Raw genomic sequence first — 21,807 nt, forward strand, 5'->3', positions numbered from 1 at the left:
TTTCACAACAGTTTCTGACCTAGCACACATAGCAGAATGTTCGTTAAAATCTCAAGAAACACTTTTTATTATAATCAATATTAATTTAAAAATTTTTGATTTGCTTAATATAAAATTATATAGGTAGTTGCAGTAGCTGATTGTTTTCATTTTATTTGATTCGTTATCCCAAATTTTGTTTGCTATGTTCTTCGCACTAAAACAGTGGCTAATAAAATATATGTGAAGGCAAAACAATACTTTTGTTTAAAATGGTTTTCAGGATTTACTAGTTGATGCTGTCGGTTTTCCCTCTCATTTCAGTGACTTTTTTTCTCTACTGTTAAATTAGGTGTTATTCCTTCATGTAGGAACATTATTTTCTACCAAATGATGTTTTTTAGTCACCTAATATTTAAGTGTGAGCAACATTCAATGTATGTAAACACTAAGTTGTCAAAGATGTTTATACTGATTCTCAAGTTTGCAAGTAAAATGAAGGGTGGAAACAGATTTCCTCATCTCATACCTGTGTAATTTCACTGCCCCTTCGTAGTTTAAGCTATCACTAAGCACAAGATGCTGCGAGTTGCCCAAATAATATGATTACTGGGAAACAAATATATAATTTGGTAAAGCACGCTTTCTAAAGGCAGGTACGGCAAGAGTTGGGAATCCAGCCTTCAACAGGCGTTCTTCCCGCGAAAGGAGTCTTAAGACTCGCACCTGCTGAGACGCGAGAGCGGCCCCTTGGTCGCCCGACTCCCCGCCCCTCCGCGGAGAGTGCGTTTCCAAGCAACGCCGGCGGCGTCACTTCCTGCCATTTAAACTCAGGCCCACCCTCGCGGCGCCGACCGCTCGCCCGAGTCGCGCGCTCTCTGTGGTGCGCGCGCGCGCTTCTCGGCTCCGGGCGGCTGGTGGACGCGAGGGCGCCGAGGGCCGGGAGCGGAGTCCGCGCTCCTCGTCTGCTCGGCGGCAGAGCGGCTCCCGGCGGGCGGCGGCGATGGCGGCGGCGGAGCCCGCGAGCTCTGCCCAGCCCACGCCTCAGGCCCAGGCCCAGCCGCCGCCGCCGCCGCCTGGGGCGCCGTCCTCGCAGCCGCCCGCGGCGCTCAGCAGCCGGCACGAGAAGAGCCTGGGGCTGCTCACCACCAAGTTTGTGTCTTTGCTGCAGGAGGCGCAGGACGGCGTCCTGGACCTCAAAGCGGTGAGCGGGGGCGGGGACGTGGCGTCGGGGCGACCGGGAAGCGGTGGGGGTGCGGGACGCGGGGCCCTACCGGCGGGTAGGCGCGTGGCCCTGCCCACAAAGAGCACCCTGAGCGGCGACCAAGGCCCAAGCACCCAGGAATTGGCGCTTTGCTCTGGACTCACTCAAGGTGGGTTGATGTTGGAAACCGACGCCTTAATGGACCGCTCTGTAGGACTTTATTTCTGTTTGAAGAACTTTCGTGCTAGTTCTTCCGAATAAAAGGAAAACGAGAAAACTTCCACACCTCGCCGCTAAAATAATAGTTTTTAGAAGGGGAAACTCTTCATCGACAGTTAGGAAGTGAGATTGGCTTTGTTGACATAATTTGGAATCTTACGGATTTCTAGATGTGAGATTTGCTGTCGCACAGAGAGTTTTATGACTTACAGACTAAAGCTGTGGAATTGCTTAGTAAACTTTATGTGGTTTTATAAGAATGTTCGCTTCGTTCTTTGCTACGGTTCAGGCTTTTTCAAAACAAAACAAAACAAAAAAAAAAGTTCATCAAAAGCTGTTCAGTCATACAGTGATTTAACCGTTCCTGGCAGGACTTGGGAGGATTCCACAGTGCAGAGTGGGTGGGAAGGAGTATGTGATCATGTGAATAAAAATGCAGCCGGTATACTGAAGTTAAGAAAGGACCAATACTTTAAAAAACAAACAAAATTGCTGAGTAGTCTACAATCACAGCAGACCGCCTCTGTGACTCCTTTACCTGGCTGTATTGGGAAAACTCGCAGCACCCAGGGACTAAGTACTATGCCACCTTTCTGGCTTGAAGCCATTACCATCCTCACTTCTGTGCCCAAGCAATGGAAAAAGTGTCCGAGCTGGAGAAGTTTGCTGTCCATCCTCTTGTGGTCCAGTGGGAGGCACAGGATTGTTGGCTCTGAAATTGCTCCCTCTCTTTCGTGGGGGTAGATGCCAGTAGGCTTCCATTCTTATTTGGAAATATTATTCCTGGGACTTTTTTTTTTTTTTTGGTCACTTTTGAAAATTCTTTGTATTCTCATTCATATTCTCTCTCTCTTTCTCTCTCTCTCTCTCTCTCTCTCTCTCTCTCTCTCTCCCCCTCCCCCTCCCTCTCCCTCTCCCTCTCCTCTCCCCTTTTCTTTCCCTTCTCTCCCTTTTCCCTCAATTTTTTTCCCTCCTTAAAAGTACTTTAATGGGCATCTACGGTATGGTTGAAATGAATTAAAATGGTATGGTTTCCAATTTCACTGACAGTGATGAGGGCAGCAGAGAAACCCCTGATGTTACAACCCGTCATTGATATCTGCTCTTCAGAATTAAATTCAGCTGTAGCCAGTGATTGTCCATATTTAAAAAAAAGTCAGGAAATCCTGGAACCTTTTGGGTAAAATTGGGGTTTAATGATTCATCCTGAAACATGCTCAAAACTCAGAACAAGATATCCTCCCTTCCAGATTTGGATATCTGGCTTCCTTCACCTGGATGACAGCAGGTTCAGGCATCAAATAGCAGTTTGATATGCAAGAGTCTTATTTCAGTTATCTTGGATCTGTCTTAAAAGAATGTTCACAGATTGCTATAATGATGTAAGGGTTAATGATTTATTCTGTTTCCTAGGTAGAAAAACATTTATACATACATTTCATGTTTATAAATGCATAAAAAATATACAGGACAATTTACAGTGAGGCTGTTTCTCATAGTACATCATGAAATATTAAGATGTCCTAACAATATGTGTTGAAGATGGTCTTGTACTGACACTAAATTTCTGTCTGAAAAATTTAAAACACTTTCTTATTATTTTTTAATGCTGACTTTAAGTAAAGAACATTTTTCTGTATAAGCTATTGATACAGGCTTTGCATTTAATTTTTTAATTAATAAAAGAATCCAATTTTGTGAAAAATCACAAATATAAAAATATACTAACTTTCCCATCAAATATCCTGAGTGATGTAAAAGACCGAGGACTGTGTAAATGGTGCTGCCCCAGTGTGAGCCTGATACACAGACTTAGGGAAGTTCTGGGTTAGGTCTGCCAAATGAGAGTGAGCCTTAGAAGCTAGGCTTACCTTCTGTGCTGTAGTCCTTAAAAATAAACTTAAGTTTGCGTGTGTCTCTGTGAATCTTTCAGGAAAGAAAAAATGCATCATTTTACTCCTACGGTAGGCATTGGGCATCTGTCTGCACAGGAGGGCACTGATGGCAGATTCTGTAGAGATAGATTAAACTGATGTTCTCTTTTTCTGTAGCTTAGTAACTGTGAACAAGAGTGTGAGTAGGTGTTCTGAAAATTCCTTTTCACTATACTTTACATATGGAGTTTATATATCTTATTTGACATCTTTGTGCCATCTTGATCTTTGTAAACATAATCTGGATTGTGTATGTTGTATACTATAACTACCTAAGTTACAATTAACTGAATGACACTAAGTATTGGTGCGTTCTCTCCCAGATCCAGACACATACGTAATAAATGACCTAACTGATACACCCTAGACAAGACATAATTCAACCACAGGCTCTGGTAGGTAACAAGGTTTCTGAGGTAGTTGACACAGGGAGGTATGCATGAAGCATTTCAAGAGTTCGATGCTTGCTTGAGGTTTCTCAGGACAACATCACTCCTGGATATATGCTATGCCTGCAGAACTGAAAGTGGGGTCTGGAATAGGATGTATTTGTAGAACCTATTTTCATGTCAGTGTTACTCTAATAGTCAAAAGATGGGTAACTCAGATGTCTTTCAGTGGATAATCAATTGGGATACGCAGGCCCAATGAGGGGCTTTCTGCTTTAGAAAGAAATTCTGACATATATAGCGGAGGTGATCCTTGAGGACTTTATACTGAGTAAACAAACAAGTGCTGTATAATCCTTTTCCTTAATTTTTATTTTATGTGTATGAGTGTTTTGCCTGCATGTATGTCTGTACTACATGTGTGCGAGGAGCCTGCAGATGACAGAAAAGGGCATCTGATTCCCTGAAATTGGAGTCACAGGTGAGGTGAGAGCCATTCCATGGGACTAAACATAGGTCCTCTGGAAGAGCAGCAAGTACTCTTACGTTAAGTGCTGATCCATCTCTCCAGACCCTGTTGTATGATTTTTATTGGAGTATTTAAGAGTACTCAAATTCTTAGGAACAAAGCAGGAGAATGCTTGCCAGAAGATATGGCAGTATAGAACAAAAATTCTGTAATTGATAATGAGGTTATAGGCTGAAAGAGTCAAAACTTGTCAAAACTCTTAGTGCCCCCATCCCATTCATTAATATGGAACTACATTTGAGGGAACTTTCATAAAAAGAAGGCTGAGTTAAATGACATTATCAAGGTGTGCCCTAATTAAATCTCATCAGTGTCCCTGTGACAGCAAATTTGGATACACAGAACCAGCAGGACAGTTCACACATAGCATGTTAGAAGAAAGCAGGAGGGGAAGGGATGGGAAATGAGGGAGGGCAGGGGGACTGGGTGTCAAATAAGAACAGATTAAATATAATGACATGTCGCAGTGTACCAACCAAACCTTTGTATGCCAGCCAAAATAATTACGTAAAAGGATTTTCAAACTATACAATTAATGGACGCAGGCAGATTTCAATTTATAGATTTCAGAGGATCACTATGGTTTTCCTAGTTATATAGACACTATCAAATACCTTTTTTCTCCTTGATTATTCTTTGGTGACTTGCATAAAAAAAGAACTTTTTTTTTTTAAAGCTTATGAAGAGTTGATTAAAATAGCATCAGAAAAATATTCAAAATAGTACAGTAGCAGTCAGAGCAGCCAGACACAGAGGTGTTCCTGGGTGCAGTCTCTATGGGGCAGAGCATTGACGCGAATTGAAACACTTACTGTGTAAATAAATGGTGCTGCAGGAGGGGCCCTTCTGCTCTTAGTGTCAGCATTTATTGGTATTTCATTTCCTTGTTGATTTACGGCCCCTACAAGCCTGTTAGGATCAAAACAAGCCAAATTAAGAGATACCCAGGTTTAATGGGAGTTCTGCACTCTAGGGGGCCCTGAGGGGCCAGGAATGCGACCACCAGGAGGAAGAAAAGGAGACCACGTGTTCCTCTTTTGAGAGTTCACTTAAAGATTCTTGGGAGTGGTCCTGACCTCCCCCCACACCCGCCTCCCAGGGAGGGGTCAGGACCTGGCCTGCTGGGATATGGAGTTCAGACCAATACAAACGCTCAGGCCTGGAGGCTGGGATAAATGCAAGGGGCTGGGGTCTATGCTCCCAACTTAACAAAGCCCATTGGAAACAGAATGTTTTGCTCTCACCTTAACTACTCCCCTTTCTTCCCAGGTTCATAGCATTTTTAACATCTCTCTTTTTTGTGCTAGGGATTTCACCTACGGATCTGCACAGGTTTGGCAAGTGCTGTCATTGTAGTTTTTGGATTGCTCTTTCCTTTCCTTTTTAGATTTATTTATTTGTACTGTTGTCTTGCCTCGTGCGTATCTATGCACCACCTGCTTTGCAGGGCCAGTGGAAGTAGAAAGAGGCGTTGGTTCCTTGGAACTGGAGTTCCACATGCTTGTGTGCCTTCATGTGGGTGGTGCTAGGAACCAAACCCAGATCCTATGGAAGAGCAACAAGTGCTCTTAACAGCGAGGCCATTTCTTCAGTCCCTACAGCTTGATGCTTTAGACGCCATTTTTCTCTCTCTTTTTTTATTTCTTTCTATAATACTTTATAAATAATACCAATCAAAATTCCCATTTCCTCCCCTCCACCCACTTCCCTCCCACTCCCCCACACACCCTTCCCCCCAACTCCCTTCTGTCCTAAGAGAGGGCAAGGTACCCTGCCCTGTGGGAAATCCAAGCTCCCCCACCCCCATCCAGGCTTAGGAAGGTATGCATCCAAAGAGAATAGGATCCCAAAAAGCCAGTACATACAATAGAGACAAATCCCAGTGCCATTATCATTGGCCCCTCGGTCTTCCCCAATTGTCAGCCACATTCAGAGAGTCCGGTTTGATCACATGCTCCTTCAGTCCCAGGTCCCAGTCCAGCCGGAGTTGGTAAGCTCCCCCATTAGCTCAAGCACACTATCTCAGTGGGTGAACCAACCCTCGTGGTCCTGTCTTCATTGCTCATATTCTCCCTCCTCCTGCTTTTCAACTGGACCTTGGGAGCTCAGTCCAGTGGTCCTATGTGGATCTCTGTCTCTATCTCCATCCATTGCCAGACGAAGGTTCTATGGTGATATGCAAGATATTCATCAGTCTGGCTATGGGACAAGACCAGTTCAGGCACCCTCTCCTTTACTGCCCAGCGTCCTAGCTGGGATCATCCCTGTGGACTCTTGGGAACCCCTCCAGAGCCAAGCCTCTTGCCAACCCCAAAATGGCTCCCTCAACTAAGATAGCTCCTTCCCTGCTCCCATATTTGTACTTCCTCCATCTCAACCATTGCTCTCCCCAACCCTCCCCTTCAACCCTCTCTCTTCCCTCTCCCCTCGTTGCCCCCATGCTCCCAACTTTTGCCTGGCGATCTTGTCTACTTCCAATTTCCAGGAGGATCTATATATGTTTAAACACCATTTTATGAGATATTATCTGCATAGATATAGACTTAAGAATATATGAGGGTTTTTTTTATTTTCAGTAAGCAAATAAGTGGAAATTAAATTTCTGCTTTTCTGCTTTTATCAACCCCTTATGGAACCTATAGTGAAGTTTTACTTAAGTCACCTGTTAAGTCGAGCATATTCTGAATTCACATGCCCAAATGATTTAGTCGTCTAAGCTGTATAAAATGTTTTGTCACAGTTTTATTTTTTGAATATAGGACTAATGTAAAATTTTACCCTATTTAGTTTTATGGGCTTTGCTGAGTTATTGTGATCTTTACATTAGATAACATCTATAAAGTCCTGTTACCCTATTACTACAGGTTAAAATCAAGCATTTTACATGTTAATTATAATGAGCTGTGTGTGAAATTCGGTAATAATTAAATTAAGGAAATAGATCAGCATAAAGAGCCATGTCTTAGGGTTTCTATTGATGTGAAGAGAGCCCATGACAACTCTTTTGTTTGTTTGTTTGTTTTGGGTTTTTTCAAGACAGAGTTTGACTGTGTAACAGCCTGGGCTGAAAGCTCACTTTGTAGACCAGGCTGGCTTCAAACTCACAGAGATCTGCTTGCCTCTGCCTCATGCGCCACTACCACTCAGCCCTGGCAGCTCTTACAGAGAAAAACAGTTCAGAGGTTCAGTCCATTATCATCATGGTAGGACATGCCATTCACATAGATTTCCTTTCTTCTGTTTTCTTCTCACTAAGAATCTTCTGATAGCAAACAGAGAAGACATTTTGAAGTATGAAGTCTAATTATCCCTGTGCTCAAAACTGACTAGTGGCTTTCCATGTCACTGGAATTAAAAGCTGATTCCTTCACAATGACCCAGAAGGTCTGTTGTCTCTCTCTTAGTGCTACCAGAAACCACACCCATAGAGTCTCGCCTACAGGAATGCTTACACATGAGCTCAACAAGGAGGACACCAACAGATATGCCAGAATGGACAGGGAAAAGCCAATGAGGCCTCAGCCCCACACAAAGAACTATAGGCAAGTGAGGAAAGTTGGGAGCAAGAGAGGTGGTTCTCCCTAGGGAAGAGCAGTCCAGTTGGATGTCCAGTGGTAAGTGGTCAGCTCTGAATAGTGTATGTATGTGTGTATGTATGTATGAATGAATGAATGAAAATGATTGACTGTGATTGGGACATATAAGTGAAATAAACCCTTTCCTTATTTCCTCTCATTGCTTTTCATGATGGTGTCTTATCACAACAGTAGAAACCCTAATTAAGATAGGTGAGTGAGTCAAGTAGTGATGACCTGCAAAAGCTGGTAAACATGTCTTAGGCTGCTAAATCACATTTGTTAATATAGAATATGTGCAGGAAATTGTCAGGAGGGCCATTTAACTACTATTTCATCAGTACCATGAATTGTATAGTGGGACCCTACATTACTGATTTAGGCTGTTGACTCTGAAAACGGAGCTATTGGGTAACCTCTTTTCTGAAGTTCTTTCTTAGTGGGGAGCTGATCACAGGAATTCCTTGGTCTTCATAATGTTCATTCGGGTTCATCATGATAGTATTTGTGTTTCTCTTACCTTGTAGGAAAGAAACCACGATGCTTTTTAAAAAAAAAAAATAATCACTAGAAACACCGCTATGTTTAAGATTTTTATTTCTTGTTGATTTAATAGTGTTGGGGTAGAAAAATTCATCCATGCAATAAAGCTTTTAAAACGCAAATCATTATTAAACAAATTTATAATTTGTGCATATAATGCTGACTCCCTTTATTCCTTAATTGCCAAAAGGCTCAGATACATAAAGAGTAAGGCTGTCTTTTGATGAGATTCTTATAGGAAGTGAAAGACTTAACAATTCCTCCTCAGCTTAGTCTTTGAGGTGACAAAAATTACTACCGTGTTGTTTTATTAGAGATACGGCTTATGTTGTGACAGCATTTTTTTCTTTAACATCTTCTACTGTTTAGATGGAATAATTTCTCTGGTATTTGCAAAGTCTGGGAAATGCTTCAAATATATCTAGTTAATGTTCTCAGGAGACTTAGTGGGTCATATTTGGGACAATCGCCTCTCTCTCTGGCTTTATATATACATGGTACTTTCTTTGTTCTTTTTGTCCTAAACAGGCTGCTGATACTTTGGCTGTAAGGCAAAAGCGAAGAATATATGATATCACCAACGTCTTAGAAGGAATTGATCTAATTGAAAAAAAATCAAAGAATAGTATCCAGTGGAAGTAAGTCACAAACCCTACCCAAAACCAATACTAGGTAGAAAATGAACATCAGAGCTTTCTTTTTCACAAATGTTCAGTTTTAGTCAGCTAATCACATCAGACTTCTGTCCCCAGGACAGACTGTCTGGGCTTGCCTATCTGTCCATTATGTGTTGGATGCTTCCTTGTTCTCTCCACTGTTTCATGTATTAGCTATGGCATGACTGTGTGCTTCTGACAAGTACTTTCTGCTTTTAAAATACTTTCTTTGGCCTTAAACTTTTGTTTTGTTAGAATTCTGCCCCCAAACCAGATATAGTTATCTTCACTAGCACCTCAATGTACATCAGGAGACTAACTGTTATCTTCACGAGCACCTCCGTGTACATCAGGAGACTGTTTAGCTTTGGTTTGATTTTGGCCCCTCAGTCACTAGTTTGGCCTTCCAGGTGTTAAAAAGGCATTCTAGCATATACTTAGAATTTCCAAAACATATTTCTTGTCATTAATTTTTTGTATTATTCTAAAGTTTTTTGTTTTTAAGATTTACTTATGTGCATTTGGTATTTTGACTGCATATATGTCTGTGTGAGGATGCAGATTTCTTGAAACTAGAGTGACAGACAGTTGTTAGCTGCTATGTGAGTGTTGGAAATTGAATCCCGGGTCCTCTGAAAGAACAGCCTTTAACTGCTGTGAGTCATCTCTACAGTCCCCTTTCAGATTTTCTAAGCAAGTACGTTTAGAGCTTTGATGTTTAAATTTTGTAAGGATTTTAATGTGTGGTTTTCAGAAGAATGTAAACGCATTTGATTAACCTTTAAGTCAATTTTATTACTATAAAAATTAAATGCTATTAAATGGGTGTCTGATCCTGTGAGTATTTATTCTCATGCTTTTAAGGGGTGTAGGTGCTGGCTGTAATACTAAAGAAGTTATAGACAGATTAAGATTTCTTAAAGCTGAAATTGAAGATCTAGAATTGAAGGAAAGAGAACTCGACCAGCAGAAACTGTGGCTACAACAAAGCATCAAAAATGTGATGGAAGACTCCATTAATAACAGATATCCTTCTGAGTAAGTTATTCGTCATATAGCACAAAATGTAGTACATCTTTAGTACTCAGATCAGTTATCTGGTTCTTAAGCAATTAAGTTTTACAAATATAACATTTTATAGCTCTCTAATAACAGACTGGTATTTTTAAAATACTATCATTTTAAGTTGTATGGTATTAATATTCTTGTACTGAGGGGAAAAGATACATGTTCTCTCAGCATATGACTAGCAGGATGCAGTATCGTAGCTTACTTAGTACAGGGGTCTGAATATTATTGCTAAGTATATACGGTACTTTAAATAATTATGTCCAGTTATAGCTTTCAGTTTTAAAAAACTAATTTTTTTACGGAGTGTCATAAGTTTACAGTCCTTGATGCTTCTTCCTAATACTAACCCAAGACTGGTTTCTCCTACTACATAGAGGGATATTAATGCCGCCGGCTATATGTTCCTTTCACACCACTGTCTATGGAGATCTCTTGGGTTTGTCTTCCTTTGCATTTAACCCCCCCACACACACCTCACAAAAATAGTTCGGTAATGTATACAATATATTCATCATGTTGTCTTGTTACTTTTGTGTGGGAGTTAGAGCCCCGTAATCACGTGAGAACAATGGGAATTTTCAAGCTGTATCCCATGGAAACCGAAGATTTGCAAACCATTTAAGTGATCTAGAATTTGTTGCCCTGCTTTATATAGCTTAACAAGATTTTGGTCATTTACAAGTGTCTAAACTATGACTGTACATATACTGTATAACTTAAATAGTGGTGATTTTGATGTGTCGAAAATATATCTGTCTGGGAAAAGGGTGCCCTGCATTTAGCCAATTCTTAGAAATGACAAGGGCTTAACCAGGAGTGAAGGTGTAGTCTTAGACCATACATCTGGCCTACACACCCAGGAGGCAGTATTCCTTCTACTTCATCATCCCAGGACCAGGAAAAGGCAACCTGGGATCCTATAGGACAGTTAGTCAAAATTATTCAAACTAACCAATTCTGAAGTGTTTGTCTCTCCTTCCCTGCCTTACTTTTCATATGAAGCCCAAACAAAGATTCTGTACTAATGCTTTCACCTGCCTTCTAAACTCACTGCTCTGTTTCCCATATGGTCTGTGACACTTCTATCTTTAGGAGCTATGATGTAATATATTTTGTTTGCCAGAGCCTCCTCTCTTTCTATGGCCATACAACTTAAAAAAGAAGCAGCCTGTATGGCCACTCTTCACTCACAGTGATGATGCTCTTCCGCATCCATTCTCCATGCATTCACACCCCTAGTATATGTACCATTTTGCATCTTAACCTAAAAGTCCTCAGATGTCACAAACCAGAATGGCTACTTATTAAAGCAACATGTAGAAACTCTGCCTACAGACTTTTGATTGTCTTTGTCTAAGTACTTGCACTTTTTGTCTCCCCATGTTATAGTGCCTTCATTTATTCGATTTCAATTTGGACTTCAGGTTTATTAACAAGTGTATAGGCCTTGATAGAAATGTTGTTCCTTAACTCTTACGACAGTACGTTTTCTTATGTAACTCACGAAGACATCTGCGATTGCTTTAATGGTGAGTACTGTTAGCCTTTTCTTACATTCTTCCATTTGTTTATTTGGTTTCTTGAGACAGGGTTTCTTTGTCTAGCCCTGGCTGTCCTCTGATTTAGACATCCACCTGCCTGTGCCTCCCAAGTGCTAGGATTAAAGGCACGAGCCACTGCATTCTTCCTTTGAACAACCTGTTGACTGTAGTTTCTCATAATTCCCCCCGTACACTCAGCCTGTATTTTCAGGAGTTGTGCATGTTGTCTTTTTCTGTAGTCGTGTGCTGACAGGCTGCATACAGATGTTTTCATGGCAGTAACCAACCGTTTTCACAGCTTTTACTTTATGTGTGGGAGGGCACGGGAGCCAAGGGATGAGGAACTTAAATGAGCAGGATTTAGCAGACTTTTCAAGGTCCCAGGAGCATAGGAACTTGAAACATAAGCATTGTTTCATGAAACTGTATATAGCAGGTACTAGTCACAGGTGGAACCCAGGGAACTCTTGAGGAAAGTTAGGTGAATCTGTTTCATAGTGATGCCTCTACCTCACTATATAGTTAAGTATGACCTTCTGATCCCTCCTGCCTCTTCCTCTTTGGTTCTGAGTTATAGGCATTGTGCCATCACTGCTGATTTTTGCAGTGTTGGGGAAAGACCCCGGGGCATTGTAGTGGGCAGGCACTCTGCCAGCTGAGCTACACCTCTAGCTGCTTTTTTATTTAATTTCTGATAGATTTTTCAAGTGGGCCTACAATTGGCCTAGAGCTCACTGTGTAACAAAGGTTAGCCTGGAATTCTTAATTAATCTGCCTTCACCTCTCAAATGCTGGGATTAAAAACATGCATACACCAGCACACCTGGTAGCCTGGTAGTGAATCCACACTTTGACTTTTCTCTCATTCTCACTACATCCTTTGAACTGGCATTGCATTCCTACAGTTAAGTATTTATCGTTTTATTTTGCCAGGTGATACACTGTTGGCCATTCAGGCTCCTTCTGGTACACAGCTCGAAGTACCTATTCCAGAAATGGTATGTAGCATAGCTTTTATACAAGTGAAAAAATAATTCTGTTATCTCAAGAGAGGCAAATGTATTTTCTTGAGCTAAACAAGAACAAATAGTGTATGAACACTAATTATTGGAATTAAGATATATATCTGAAAGCACTGACACCTAAATTTGGGTGCCTTCAACTTTAGTAAAAGTAGCTAAATGAATCTATACTTCTCCCTTATTCTCACAATATTTAGGAATTTGCAGTATTGTATTTTAAACCTTTAAGAAACAAATTGCCTTTTGGAAAAGGAAGAATTTTGTATCTATGTAGGAAGTCAAGTCCAGTTGTCTTTTGATTAATGGGTGGAAAAGTTTTGGTTTCTGAAATTTGCAAATTTAAACAGGATGTTTAGATAACCACAGTCATGGTATCTTACTCCAGAAGATTGGAATCCATGCATGTGGACACTTTGTCCAACATTACTGAGCACAACTAAGTAATATTACAGACAGTGAAATGGATGGTGGTGTAAAAACATGAGTTTTAAAACCAACCTGGACTACACAGTGGATCTGTCAAGTAAAGATGAGAGGAAGGGATGGGAAAGAAGTGAAAAAAAAGCAAAAGGAAAAAGTGGGGCAGGGAAGGAGGGAAAAATGGAACAAATTGATTGTTTAGAATTCAACAACTACCTGTTTGATGATACCAAAGCTTACCTTTTAGGGGGCAAGTGGCTTAGAGACCTTAATATTACATTCTACTTGGGTCTTTTCTCCAGTGTTGCAACCTAGTGACTTTTTGTGTGAGTTTAGTTGTTAGATCTTAATGACTTTGCCTGTGTTTGTTTTAATGTTTTATGTTAACTAGCAATGATTATACTCATTTGTTTATGCCCAATGACTTTAAAGGGTCAGAATGGACAAAAGAAATATCAGATAAATTTAAAGAGTCACTCAGGACCTATCCATGTGCTGCTTATAAACAAAGAGTCCAGTTCATCTAAGCCGGTGGTTTTTCCTGTCCCCCCACCTGATGACCTCACACAGTCTTCCTCCCAGTCCTCAACATCAGGGACTCCACAGAAATCCACCATGGCTGCTCAGAACCTGCCTGAGCAGCAAGTTTCTGAAAGAAGCCAGAGTTTCCAGCAGATACCAGCTACAGAAATATCTTCAGGTTGGTAGAAAGCCTTTGACCTAAAAATTTCAGGTGAAAATATGAATACTATATTAAACAGCTAAGAGCTTTTATCTGAGGCAAAATAAGCTTATTCGATGTTTTAATTTAGTGTCCTCAATAGTCTATAAACCTAGCACTAGGATAGTTATTATAAGGAAGATTCTGAAGCAGACCCTGTCTTTCTATATTGTTAGACATAATATGTATGTGTGTATGCATATGTATATGCATTTTGAGGGAAAGAACTCATAAGGAATACTTAACCACTTTTACTGAAAACTTCATACACTTGCACGGAATTGAACAGTATGTTATGATCAACAATATTGTACATACTCCTGCCACAGGCAATTTCAAGCTATCCACCTGAATCACTGATCTATTAATATTAGCCATGGTGTCATATGAGATACATATTTGTTTGCATGTGTATGTATATGCACATTACAGGAATATCTAATCAGTAACAATGTTTAAACTATATAGAACTTTTGTTTCTGAACAATTAAGTCACTGCAGATATTAAAAGCTATGTTATATAATGTTTATTGTTTGCTAATGGGATATTGCTTCTAATCCTAAATTTCACAATCAGTAACAGTGAAACTAGACATTAATTGGACACGGGTTGGTTTTAGCTTTGTGTTACATACATACATCTTGCTTCTCTCTAAGTTTATATACTATAGCTGAAGAGCTGCACAAGAGAAAGTATAGTGTTGAAGAAAATACTAATTAATTCCAATTTAATTGGAATATATGAAGTAAATAAATTGTATATGCTTTAGCTTAAACCCAGTTGGTACCCTGGCTTCCAAAGAACATTTTTAAAAAATTTCTGTGTACCATTTGGTATAGTGAGAGGAGTTACTTGGGGACACATTAGAGGTTTGAAATATCAGATGAAAATGCTAGCTAATAAACCAGCTTTGTATGAGGGTAAGTAGACATTAGTTGTGCAATGGTGATTATGAGGCTCTGGTGACTTGGAAGTTTCAGAGATTGAAGATGAGATGTTTGCAGTTTCCACAGCTGAGACAACCTAGGACTAGAATAGGGTGCAATGAGAGGGATAGAAAAGAGAAGTAATAAGCTGAAGAAATATTGTTTAAGCAAAGCAAATGAGTTTTGGTGTGTAAGATACAGAAATAAAATGAACAGGAGAAATAAAGTGTTTTTGAGTGAGTCGAATTATATACTCTTTACAGACTCAGTTTTAGAAGAATGGGGTCTTTCCCTCTGTATCTTCAGTTTGCAAGTTTAAAGGCATTCCAAGAAAAGTAGTTTCTCACGAAATTGTCTTCCCAAAATGTAGTGGTACTTTTAATTTGATTCTGCCAGTCAAACTAGTGATGTGATTACCACTATTGAAATGTAATTGCCTCTATCACATTTGTGTTTTCAACAGGGTCTATTAGTGGAGACATCATTGATGAACTGATGTCTTCTGATGGTAAGTAGCTGAAGATTTTACTACTGGATATACCTCACTATCCTAAAGTGTAAATGCCATGTGACTCAAGATTATAGTAGGCATCTTTTAAAATTCATATTTACTTGCATTTTTAGGGAAAGGACCCAAAAGGAATACTTAACCACTTTCATTGAAAACTATTCACATACTGGCACAGGAGTAATGAATAGTATGTCACAATCAAGTAATTTCAAGCTGCCCACCTGAACTGTTTCTAACATTGACCATAGTGTCATATGAAATGTATGAAATAATCATTAAAACTCCTGTCTCGAAAAATCCAAAAAAAAAAAAATCTGTTATGTATAGTATGCTAGTTAATCATAACCCATGTAGAAACCAACTGTAACAATGAATCTTTTCCTTTTTCTGCAGTGTTTCCTCTCTTACGGCTTTCTCCTACCCCAGCAGATGACTACAACTTTAATTTAGATGACAATGAAGGAGTCTGTGATTTGTTTGATGTTCAGATACTAAATTATTAGATTCCATGGAAACTTGGGACTGTTATCTACCTCTAACTGTAACATTGTAGAATTCTTAATAACCTAAGTATTTAAAATTATGAATGTAACACCATTTTAGTTCATCGAGTCTGAAATATTCTTCACTAACATTTACTTCACAAAACTTGAAAGGGCTCTGACTGTTTCAGGGGGGATGATTAACTGTCTACCAGCATGCCCCTCCAGTGATTATATTCAATTTCTTTCAAAGCTGAATTCTGCTGTAGCTTCTCCTGAGAGAAAAGTTAAAGCAGACTTCAGGTCACCACACCAAAACATTGCCCAGAAGATCTTATTTGTCTTTATATTTTTACTGCCACAAAGTTATATCTATGTGTCTTTCAGACATTCACTGCCACATATAAAGTGAAGGGCGTCACTATTGAGTGAAGAGATTTTGTGAAGTGCCTTCTGTTTTAGCACTTTAAGTCTATCAGTTTGCTGACTTCTGACATTCTACTTTCCTAGAGTATAGGAAAGATCTGTTTATGTAGTCTGTTTTTAAAATGTGCCAATGCCTGTACATTAACAAGATTAAAACAAATAAAGTTGTATAAAGCATTCAATTTATTGATCTTTGGGGGAGTGTCACTGTGTTACAATTGAGCCATTAGTCTGGTTGCTTCATCAACATTAGCTGGTTCATTTTCATGGTGCTTCTGAGGAATCAAAAGGGGAAAAAGTTAAAACAAGCTAAAGTTTAAACAAAAGCAAACTAAACCACCTTGAATACAAGCTGCTACCTAGTTTAATTCTTCTAGTTTACCTTTGGAAATAAAGTAAATTCTATATTCAGACTTCATGTATGACCTAAAATGCTATATACACCAAAATGCCAGGTAAAAAAATGCTTACACTTCAAGTGAGTTAGCCTTCACTTAAGTGTGTTATGAAACTAATTTCTACTTACCAGCTCCTTCTGCACAGATTTCAGAGAAAGGCTTTTTGAAAAGCTTGCAAGTTCTTTCTGTATGTTTACAAAAGCTCTGTTCATTCTGTTGACTTTTTCATCATTCATAATGTTTATCTGTTAAAAAAAATTTACACTCTCATAACTATTAAAGTACTGGGCTGTGTAAATGTCTTCTCAAACACCATCTCCCGCTCCTACCCGTCATGCATGTGGCACAGACACACAACTGAAAAAAGTTTTTAAAAAGTCTATAAACTCTACCAAACTGATAATTCACACAAAAACTACTGTTGGCTTTTTAGGAAATTTAGTCAGAAAGTTTGGATTTTTAAAAACATCAATTATATGGATTTTCCTCATGCTTAAGACAGATCAAAATCTGTGCTCTGGAGCTGGTTTCAGCAGCCGCATCATGTGGCTCACAAGCGCCTCTAACCTATTCCTAGAGGATCTGACACCTCTTTCAGAGTCTGCAGGCCCACATACAAGTACCAGATGATACACACCGACTTCAAGATTTTTATGTGACCAGTCCTGGTTATGGCATTTAACTATTATTAATAAAGCAAGAAACCTGGATCAGATACTTTCAGTCCTTTTGAATAAACAACTCTTGAGCCCTTTTCTGGACACTTGTTTCCTATGTGCACTAGCCCTCAAGTCTGAGCATAGCTGCTACCAGGATCTCTCCTTCAAAGCCTCTGGCTCCTTTGTACCACATTCTTCATGAGAACACCAATACTCCCTATTGTCACCCAGAAATACCACAATTATCTGCTGCTTTGTCAGAGTTCATAGACTCTGACCACTCTATATATGGAATCACTGTTTAGTGAGTTCAATGTATCTAGTCTAATGGCCTCTTCCTCTCAAGGCCCTTCTCTGTGGGATCTAACAGTGGACCCTCTGCTTCTACAAGACACCTTACACACCACTTTTTCAAGTCACAATAAAGTTCACTCAAAACACTTCAATCCTCACAGTCCACCTTATCCCTTTATTAGCATGGATTTCATACTATCAATCCCTATATGCTTTTCTTTCTCTCGTACTTTGACAAATTTTGCTCGGTAACCTGGCTAAACACAGTTGACCCAATCTGAGTCCAGATCTTAAGCTGACTGAAGTCATAACTAGCTGACTAGCTTCATTAAATTCACTGTCAGAAATTTCAGTCTCATTTAAATAAAATTTAATAAAGCCACTGTCTGAAGAAATTATTTGATACTAACTCCAAGTAGGCTACCTACTTTCTCTGATCCTATCAGCTTATGTAAAAGTTCTAGTGTCTTGCCGGGCGGTGGTGGCTCACGCCTTTGATCCCAGCACTCGGGAGGCAAGGCAGGCGGATCTCTGTGAGTTCGAGGCCAGCCTGGTCTACAAGAGCTAGTTCCAGGACAGGAACCAGAAAGCTATGGAGAAAACCTGTCTCGAAAAATCCAAAAAAAAAAAAAAGAAAAAAAAAGTTCTGGTGCCTTAAGGTTCAATAAAATAATGTTCCTCAAATAGACTATGAACATGCTGCTGTCAGGTTTCCTACTTTAGTATCAGCTCTTTTTCATGCAAGTCTTTGCAACTACAAAGAAAAACCTGTGGAAAACTCACTCCAAACTCCTGTCTTACCCAACTTTACTTCCTTTATAATCATGAAATCACAAATATCCTTTAGAAAATGTATTTTAGTCCTTGAGAGATAAAAGTCAGTTTTTAATGGACATTTATAACAACTATTACATCCTAGAGAGCTGGACACTTACTATTTACGTTAGGAAACACTCTAAGTACACAATCTACTTAAATCGTGAAAACAATTTCTCAGTTACTTTGAAGTATAAAGATTTACCAATTTTTTTTATGTGTATGTGTGTGCATCTGCATAAGTTTATGAGCACCATGTGCACACAGGGAGGCACAGAGACCAACAAAGGTTATCAGATCCCCTAGAACTGGAATTAGTAAATTGTGAGCCCCCATGGAACACTTGGAACTCAACCTTGGTCCTCTGCAAAAGCAGTAAATGGTCTTAATTGCTAATCCATCTCTCTAGCACTTTTTGTATTTTTCATTTTATAGGTTTTGATGGGGGAAGGGAGTTTCAAGACATTGTTTTCTCTGTGTAACCTTGGCTGTCCTAGAACTTGCTCACTGGCCTCAAACTCAGAGATTCACCTACCTCTGCCTCCTGAGTACTAGGATTAAACACAGGCAGCACCACAGCCTGGTTCCATTTGATAGGCTAAGATACTAGTTACGAAGCTGCTGCTGGACACTGTAAATCTCTGCTAGTGAAATCTCAAATCCACTTCTGAGTGAACTAGTAAGAACTGCGGCGATGGTGGCGCACACCTTTAATCCCAGCACTCGGAAGGCAGAGGCAGGCGGACCTCTGTGAGTTCGAGACCAGCCTGGTCTACAGAGCTAGTTCCAGGACAGGCTCCAAAGCCACAGAGAAACCCTGTCTCGAAAAACCAAAAAAAAAAAAATGCCCTCCATACTGTTTTAACAGTGACTTCTGTTAATGTTTTGTTGTTAATGGTTTTTAACATCCCCCCCCTTAAATTTTTATTTTAAAAGGAAGGTTATCTTAATATTTGAAAAACAATCTTACCTGATAAGAAAAGCTAAGAATTTCTGGTTTAAGTAACAAGATCCTATTCACTAATTTCCAAGTCCACTTTATAAACAATAAAGTTAGACAGACTACTTAAATACTCACCTTCTTAAGATTAGTAGTAACTGGTTTTGCCTTGTTTTTAGCCTTGAAGGTTTTCTGGCTGGCTATATGAAATACATTCCTGGCCTTCTGCCCTTTTAATTTGTTCTTGGCCATTGTCTAGAAAAGAAAAGGTTTCAGTCAAACTGCTTATATTTTGAGGCACAAATAACAAATTTTTAAGATCATCTTAGTTCTGATTATTTTAAAAATTGCTGCATAAATCCCATGTCGTGCACTCCAGACATTTTGTGGTACAAATAAGACACATATATCTCAATCTTTCTGTGTCCCCAGCACCAGGCCTGAGACACCCAGTTAGTATTTACTGACTGAATCTGGTACTGTCAACACACACAAGCAAAACTTTTTCTCTACAGCATCTTATAGTAGTAACTGGCAACAATTCTATGAGTTCACATACCAATATATTATCCTGGTATATTTGGTACTGAATACTAGTTTTCTTCTCCCTTTTTACTTTCTTCTCTCTCGTACCCCATCAAAAACATTCCTCAATCTTGTACTTCCTACCTCCCTCATTTGTCTTCCAACAATTTCCCTGATAATTTATATACAAATGTTTTTTTACACTGAAGCCTTGTTTTCTTTGCTTAGGCTAAATGCGGATTTAAGCCATAACTTCTACCTTAGAAGTTTCTGCCAAATCTGTTTAAGAATTCATGTAAAGAATTTTTTAAATACTAATATTTAACATTTATTGAGCTTTTACTATATATAGTCACCGGACTTACGTTCTATGTGATTTAACTCAGTTATTCTTCACCACAACCCTTTGGTAAGTACTATTATTCCGATTTTACAGATTAAAAAAATGGTGCAAAGAGTTTGCCAAAGTTTAAGGGTTTGTCTTGTTTGTTCGCAAACACACACACACACACACACACACACACAAAGGTTCGTGCTAGTGCACACCTTTAATCCCAGCTCTCGGGAGGAAGGGGCAGGCGGATCTCTTTAAGTTCCAGGCCAGCTTGCAGCCAGGGCTACACAAAGAAACCCTGTCTCGAAAAATCAATACTTACGTACATACATACATACACACACACACAGTAGACAGTAGAAAATATATTATTACAGGAGTAAACAGTAGACAAAAAGCTAAACTGATTTACTAATCAGTAGTAATTCTGAAGTAATAATCGATAATTAAATATAACACAGGTGTAAAGGTGTAACACACTCGAATGACTAGATACGTTTCCTATGCTAGAAAAAGAACAGTTCGAGCACAGCAACAACCTAACTGAAGCCAGGGACTGGGAAAGCTGTGTGGTGAGGACACAGTCAAATCACAGGCAGCCTGCCACGGGGTGGCCGCACGGTTTCGGTCCACAGCCGCGAGGAACGGGCATCTGCGGAGGAGGCAGAACAGAGCCGTCGGCGCCGCTGCAGCCGGGCCCAAAGCTTTCACCCCAGCCGCGGACAAACCTCGTAGGCGTCTCACCAAACCCCCAAATTCCACGCGGCGCTCAGGCTCCCAGTGACGCCACTCACAAACTCAGGACACAGGAAGTTCCCTGAAGAAGCCGTAACCCCGCCCACTGCAAGGGCCACGCCGAGCGGGGCCACGCCCACCACGTACAGTCCTCGTTCCTCTTGGCCCAGCCCTTCACGCTCGGCCCTCAGCGATAGCCCCACCCCTTTCCCGAGGCCCCGCCCACCTCGATGGGCCGCCCTGGAAGGGAACCGCAGCCGTGGGGGAAGGGGCGGCGTCGGTTGTGTGCGGGGCTTTGTTAAACGGACGCGGTTCTGGGGTGAGGCCTCATAGCAGTGAGGTTCCACGCACCGTGAGAGCCCCATCGCTAGTCTCACCGGCATTTGACCGGGAGGCGAGCCCGGGCGAGACCCACAAAGCCGAAGTTGGGCTGTTGCGCCTGAGAAACTCGGGGTCACCAGCCGGATGCGGGCTCGGGGATGTCCGGCAAGTGGCGCTGCGACACTGAAGAAAAAGTTCACATCCTTTTCACGTTCTTACTTCAATGTTCCAAAAAGAAAATTTCTTACAAGATATCTTTCACAATAATATATTGTGAAAAATGAATTCATTAGAAACCTTTGAGAAAACTCTGGAGAAGCCCCTTCACCTTACGTCTTTGTGCGTCTGCTCGTTTCACATAAGCTCATTTCAGAAAAATCTATTCACATTTTTCAAGAAACTAGTCACATAATTGTTTCCACATGTTTCTACTTGTTTCCCAGACGTCACGGGGAAAGTTTTCAAATGAATGAAATGTTGGTATTTATATGCAAATTTTGTATCTTAGAAGCATCCAGACTACTGGTTGCTCTGCACCAAAATAAAGCAGTGATACCACTGCCTTCTGCAAGTGAGGGCACCACTGAGGCCCAGGGCAGAACCACTTCTAAGGGTCCACCACAGCTGGCATCCTCT

At 40.3% G+C, this 21,807-nt stretch overlaps 2 protein-coding genes across 3 annotated transcripts; one reads left to right on the top strand and one right to left on the bottom strand.

Annotated features, from left to right (window-relative positions):
• The first annotated feature begins 810 nt into the window (after nt 1-810).
• E2f5 (E2F transcription factor 5) lies at nt 811-16,326 on the top strand. The gene is made up of 8 exons (XM_057790966.1): nt 811-1,183; nt 8,901-9,010; nt 9,893-10,054; nt 11,585-11,628; nt 12,574-12,638; nt 13,515-13,782; nt 15,194-15,238; nt 15,635-16,326. Exons 1-8 carry the CDS (start codon nt 983-985, stop codon nt 15,742-15,744), a joined length of 1,005 nt encoding a protein of 334 aa, XP_057646949.1. The 5' UTR covers nt 811-982; the 3' UTR covers nt 15,745-16,326.
• Rbis (ribosomal biogenesis factor) lies at nt 16,319-20,957 on the bottom strand. Of its 2 annotated transcripts, none has more exons than XM_057790967.1 (4): nt 20,844-20,957; nt 19,395-19,511; nt 16,676-16,792; nt 16,319-16,424 (listed from the first exon to the last, which is right to left on the bottom strand). In XM_057790967.1, exons 2-4 carry the CDS (start codon nt 19,506-19,508, stop codon nt 16,362-16,364), a joined length of 294 nt encoding a protein of 97 aa, XP_057646950.1. In that variant the 5' UTR covers nt 19,509-19,511; nt 20,844-20,957; the 3' UTR covers nt 16,319-16,361. The 2 variants fall into 2 exon arrangements, with proteins under 2 accessions (XP_057646950.1, XP_057646951.1); XM_057790968.1 differs by lacking the exon at nt 20,844-20,957 and adding an exon at nt 20,655-20,824.
• Nucleotides 20,958-21,807: the final 850 nt, after the last annotated feature.

Source organism: Chionomys nivalis, chromosome 16 (genome assembly GCF_950005125.1).
Source record: "Chionomys nivalis chromosome 16, mChiNiv1.1, whole genome shotgun sequence".
Taxonomy (NCBI): domain Eukaryota; kingdom Metazoa; phylum Chordata; class Mammalia; order Rodentia; family Cricetidae; genus Chionomys; species Chionomys nivalis.

What these genes read in the sequence shown, in the direction of transcription:
- E2f5 (XM_057790966.1), top strand. Translation starts at nt 983, where the DNA reads ATGGCGGCGGCGGAGCCCGCGAGCTCTGCCCAGCCCACGCCTCAGGCC. An exon ending in AAGTACCTATTCCAGAAATG is followed by an intron (nt 12,639 to 13,514) that starts GTATGTAGCATA and finishes ATGACTTTAAAG; the next exon opens with GGTCAGAATGGACAAAAGAA. An exon ending in AGCTACAGAAATATCTTCAG is followed by an intron (nt 13,783 to 15,193) that starts GTTGGTAGAAAG and finishes TGTTTTCAACAG; the next exon opens with GGTCTATTAGTGGAGACATC.
- Rbis (XM_057790967.1), bottom strand. Translation starts at nt 19,508, where the DNA reads ATGGCCAAGAACAAATTAAAAGGGCAGAAGGCCAGGAATGTATTTCAT. An exon ending in TTACTACTAATCTTAAGAAG is followed by an intron (nt 16,793 to 19,394) that starts GTGAGTATTTAA and finishes TTTTTTTAACAG; the next exon opens with ATAAACATTATGAATGATGA. An exon ending in AATCTGTGCAGAAGGAGCTG is followed by an intron (nt 16,425 to 16,675) that starts GTAAGTAGAAAT and finishes TTGATTCCTCAG; the next exon opens with AAGCACCATGAAAATGAACC.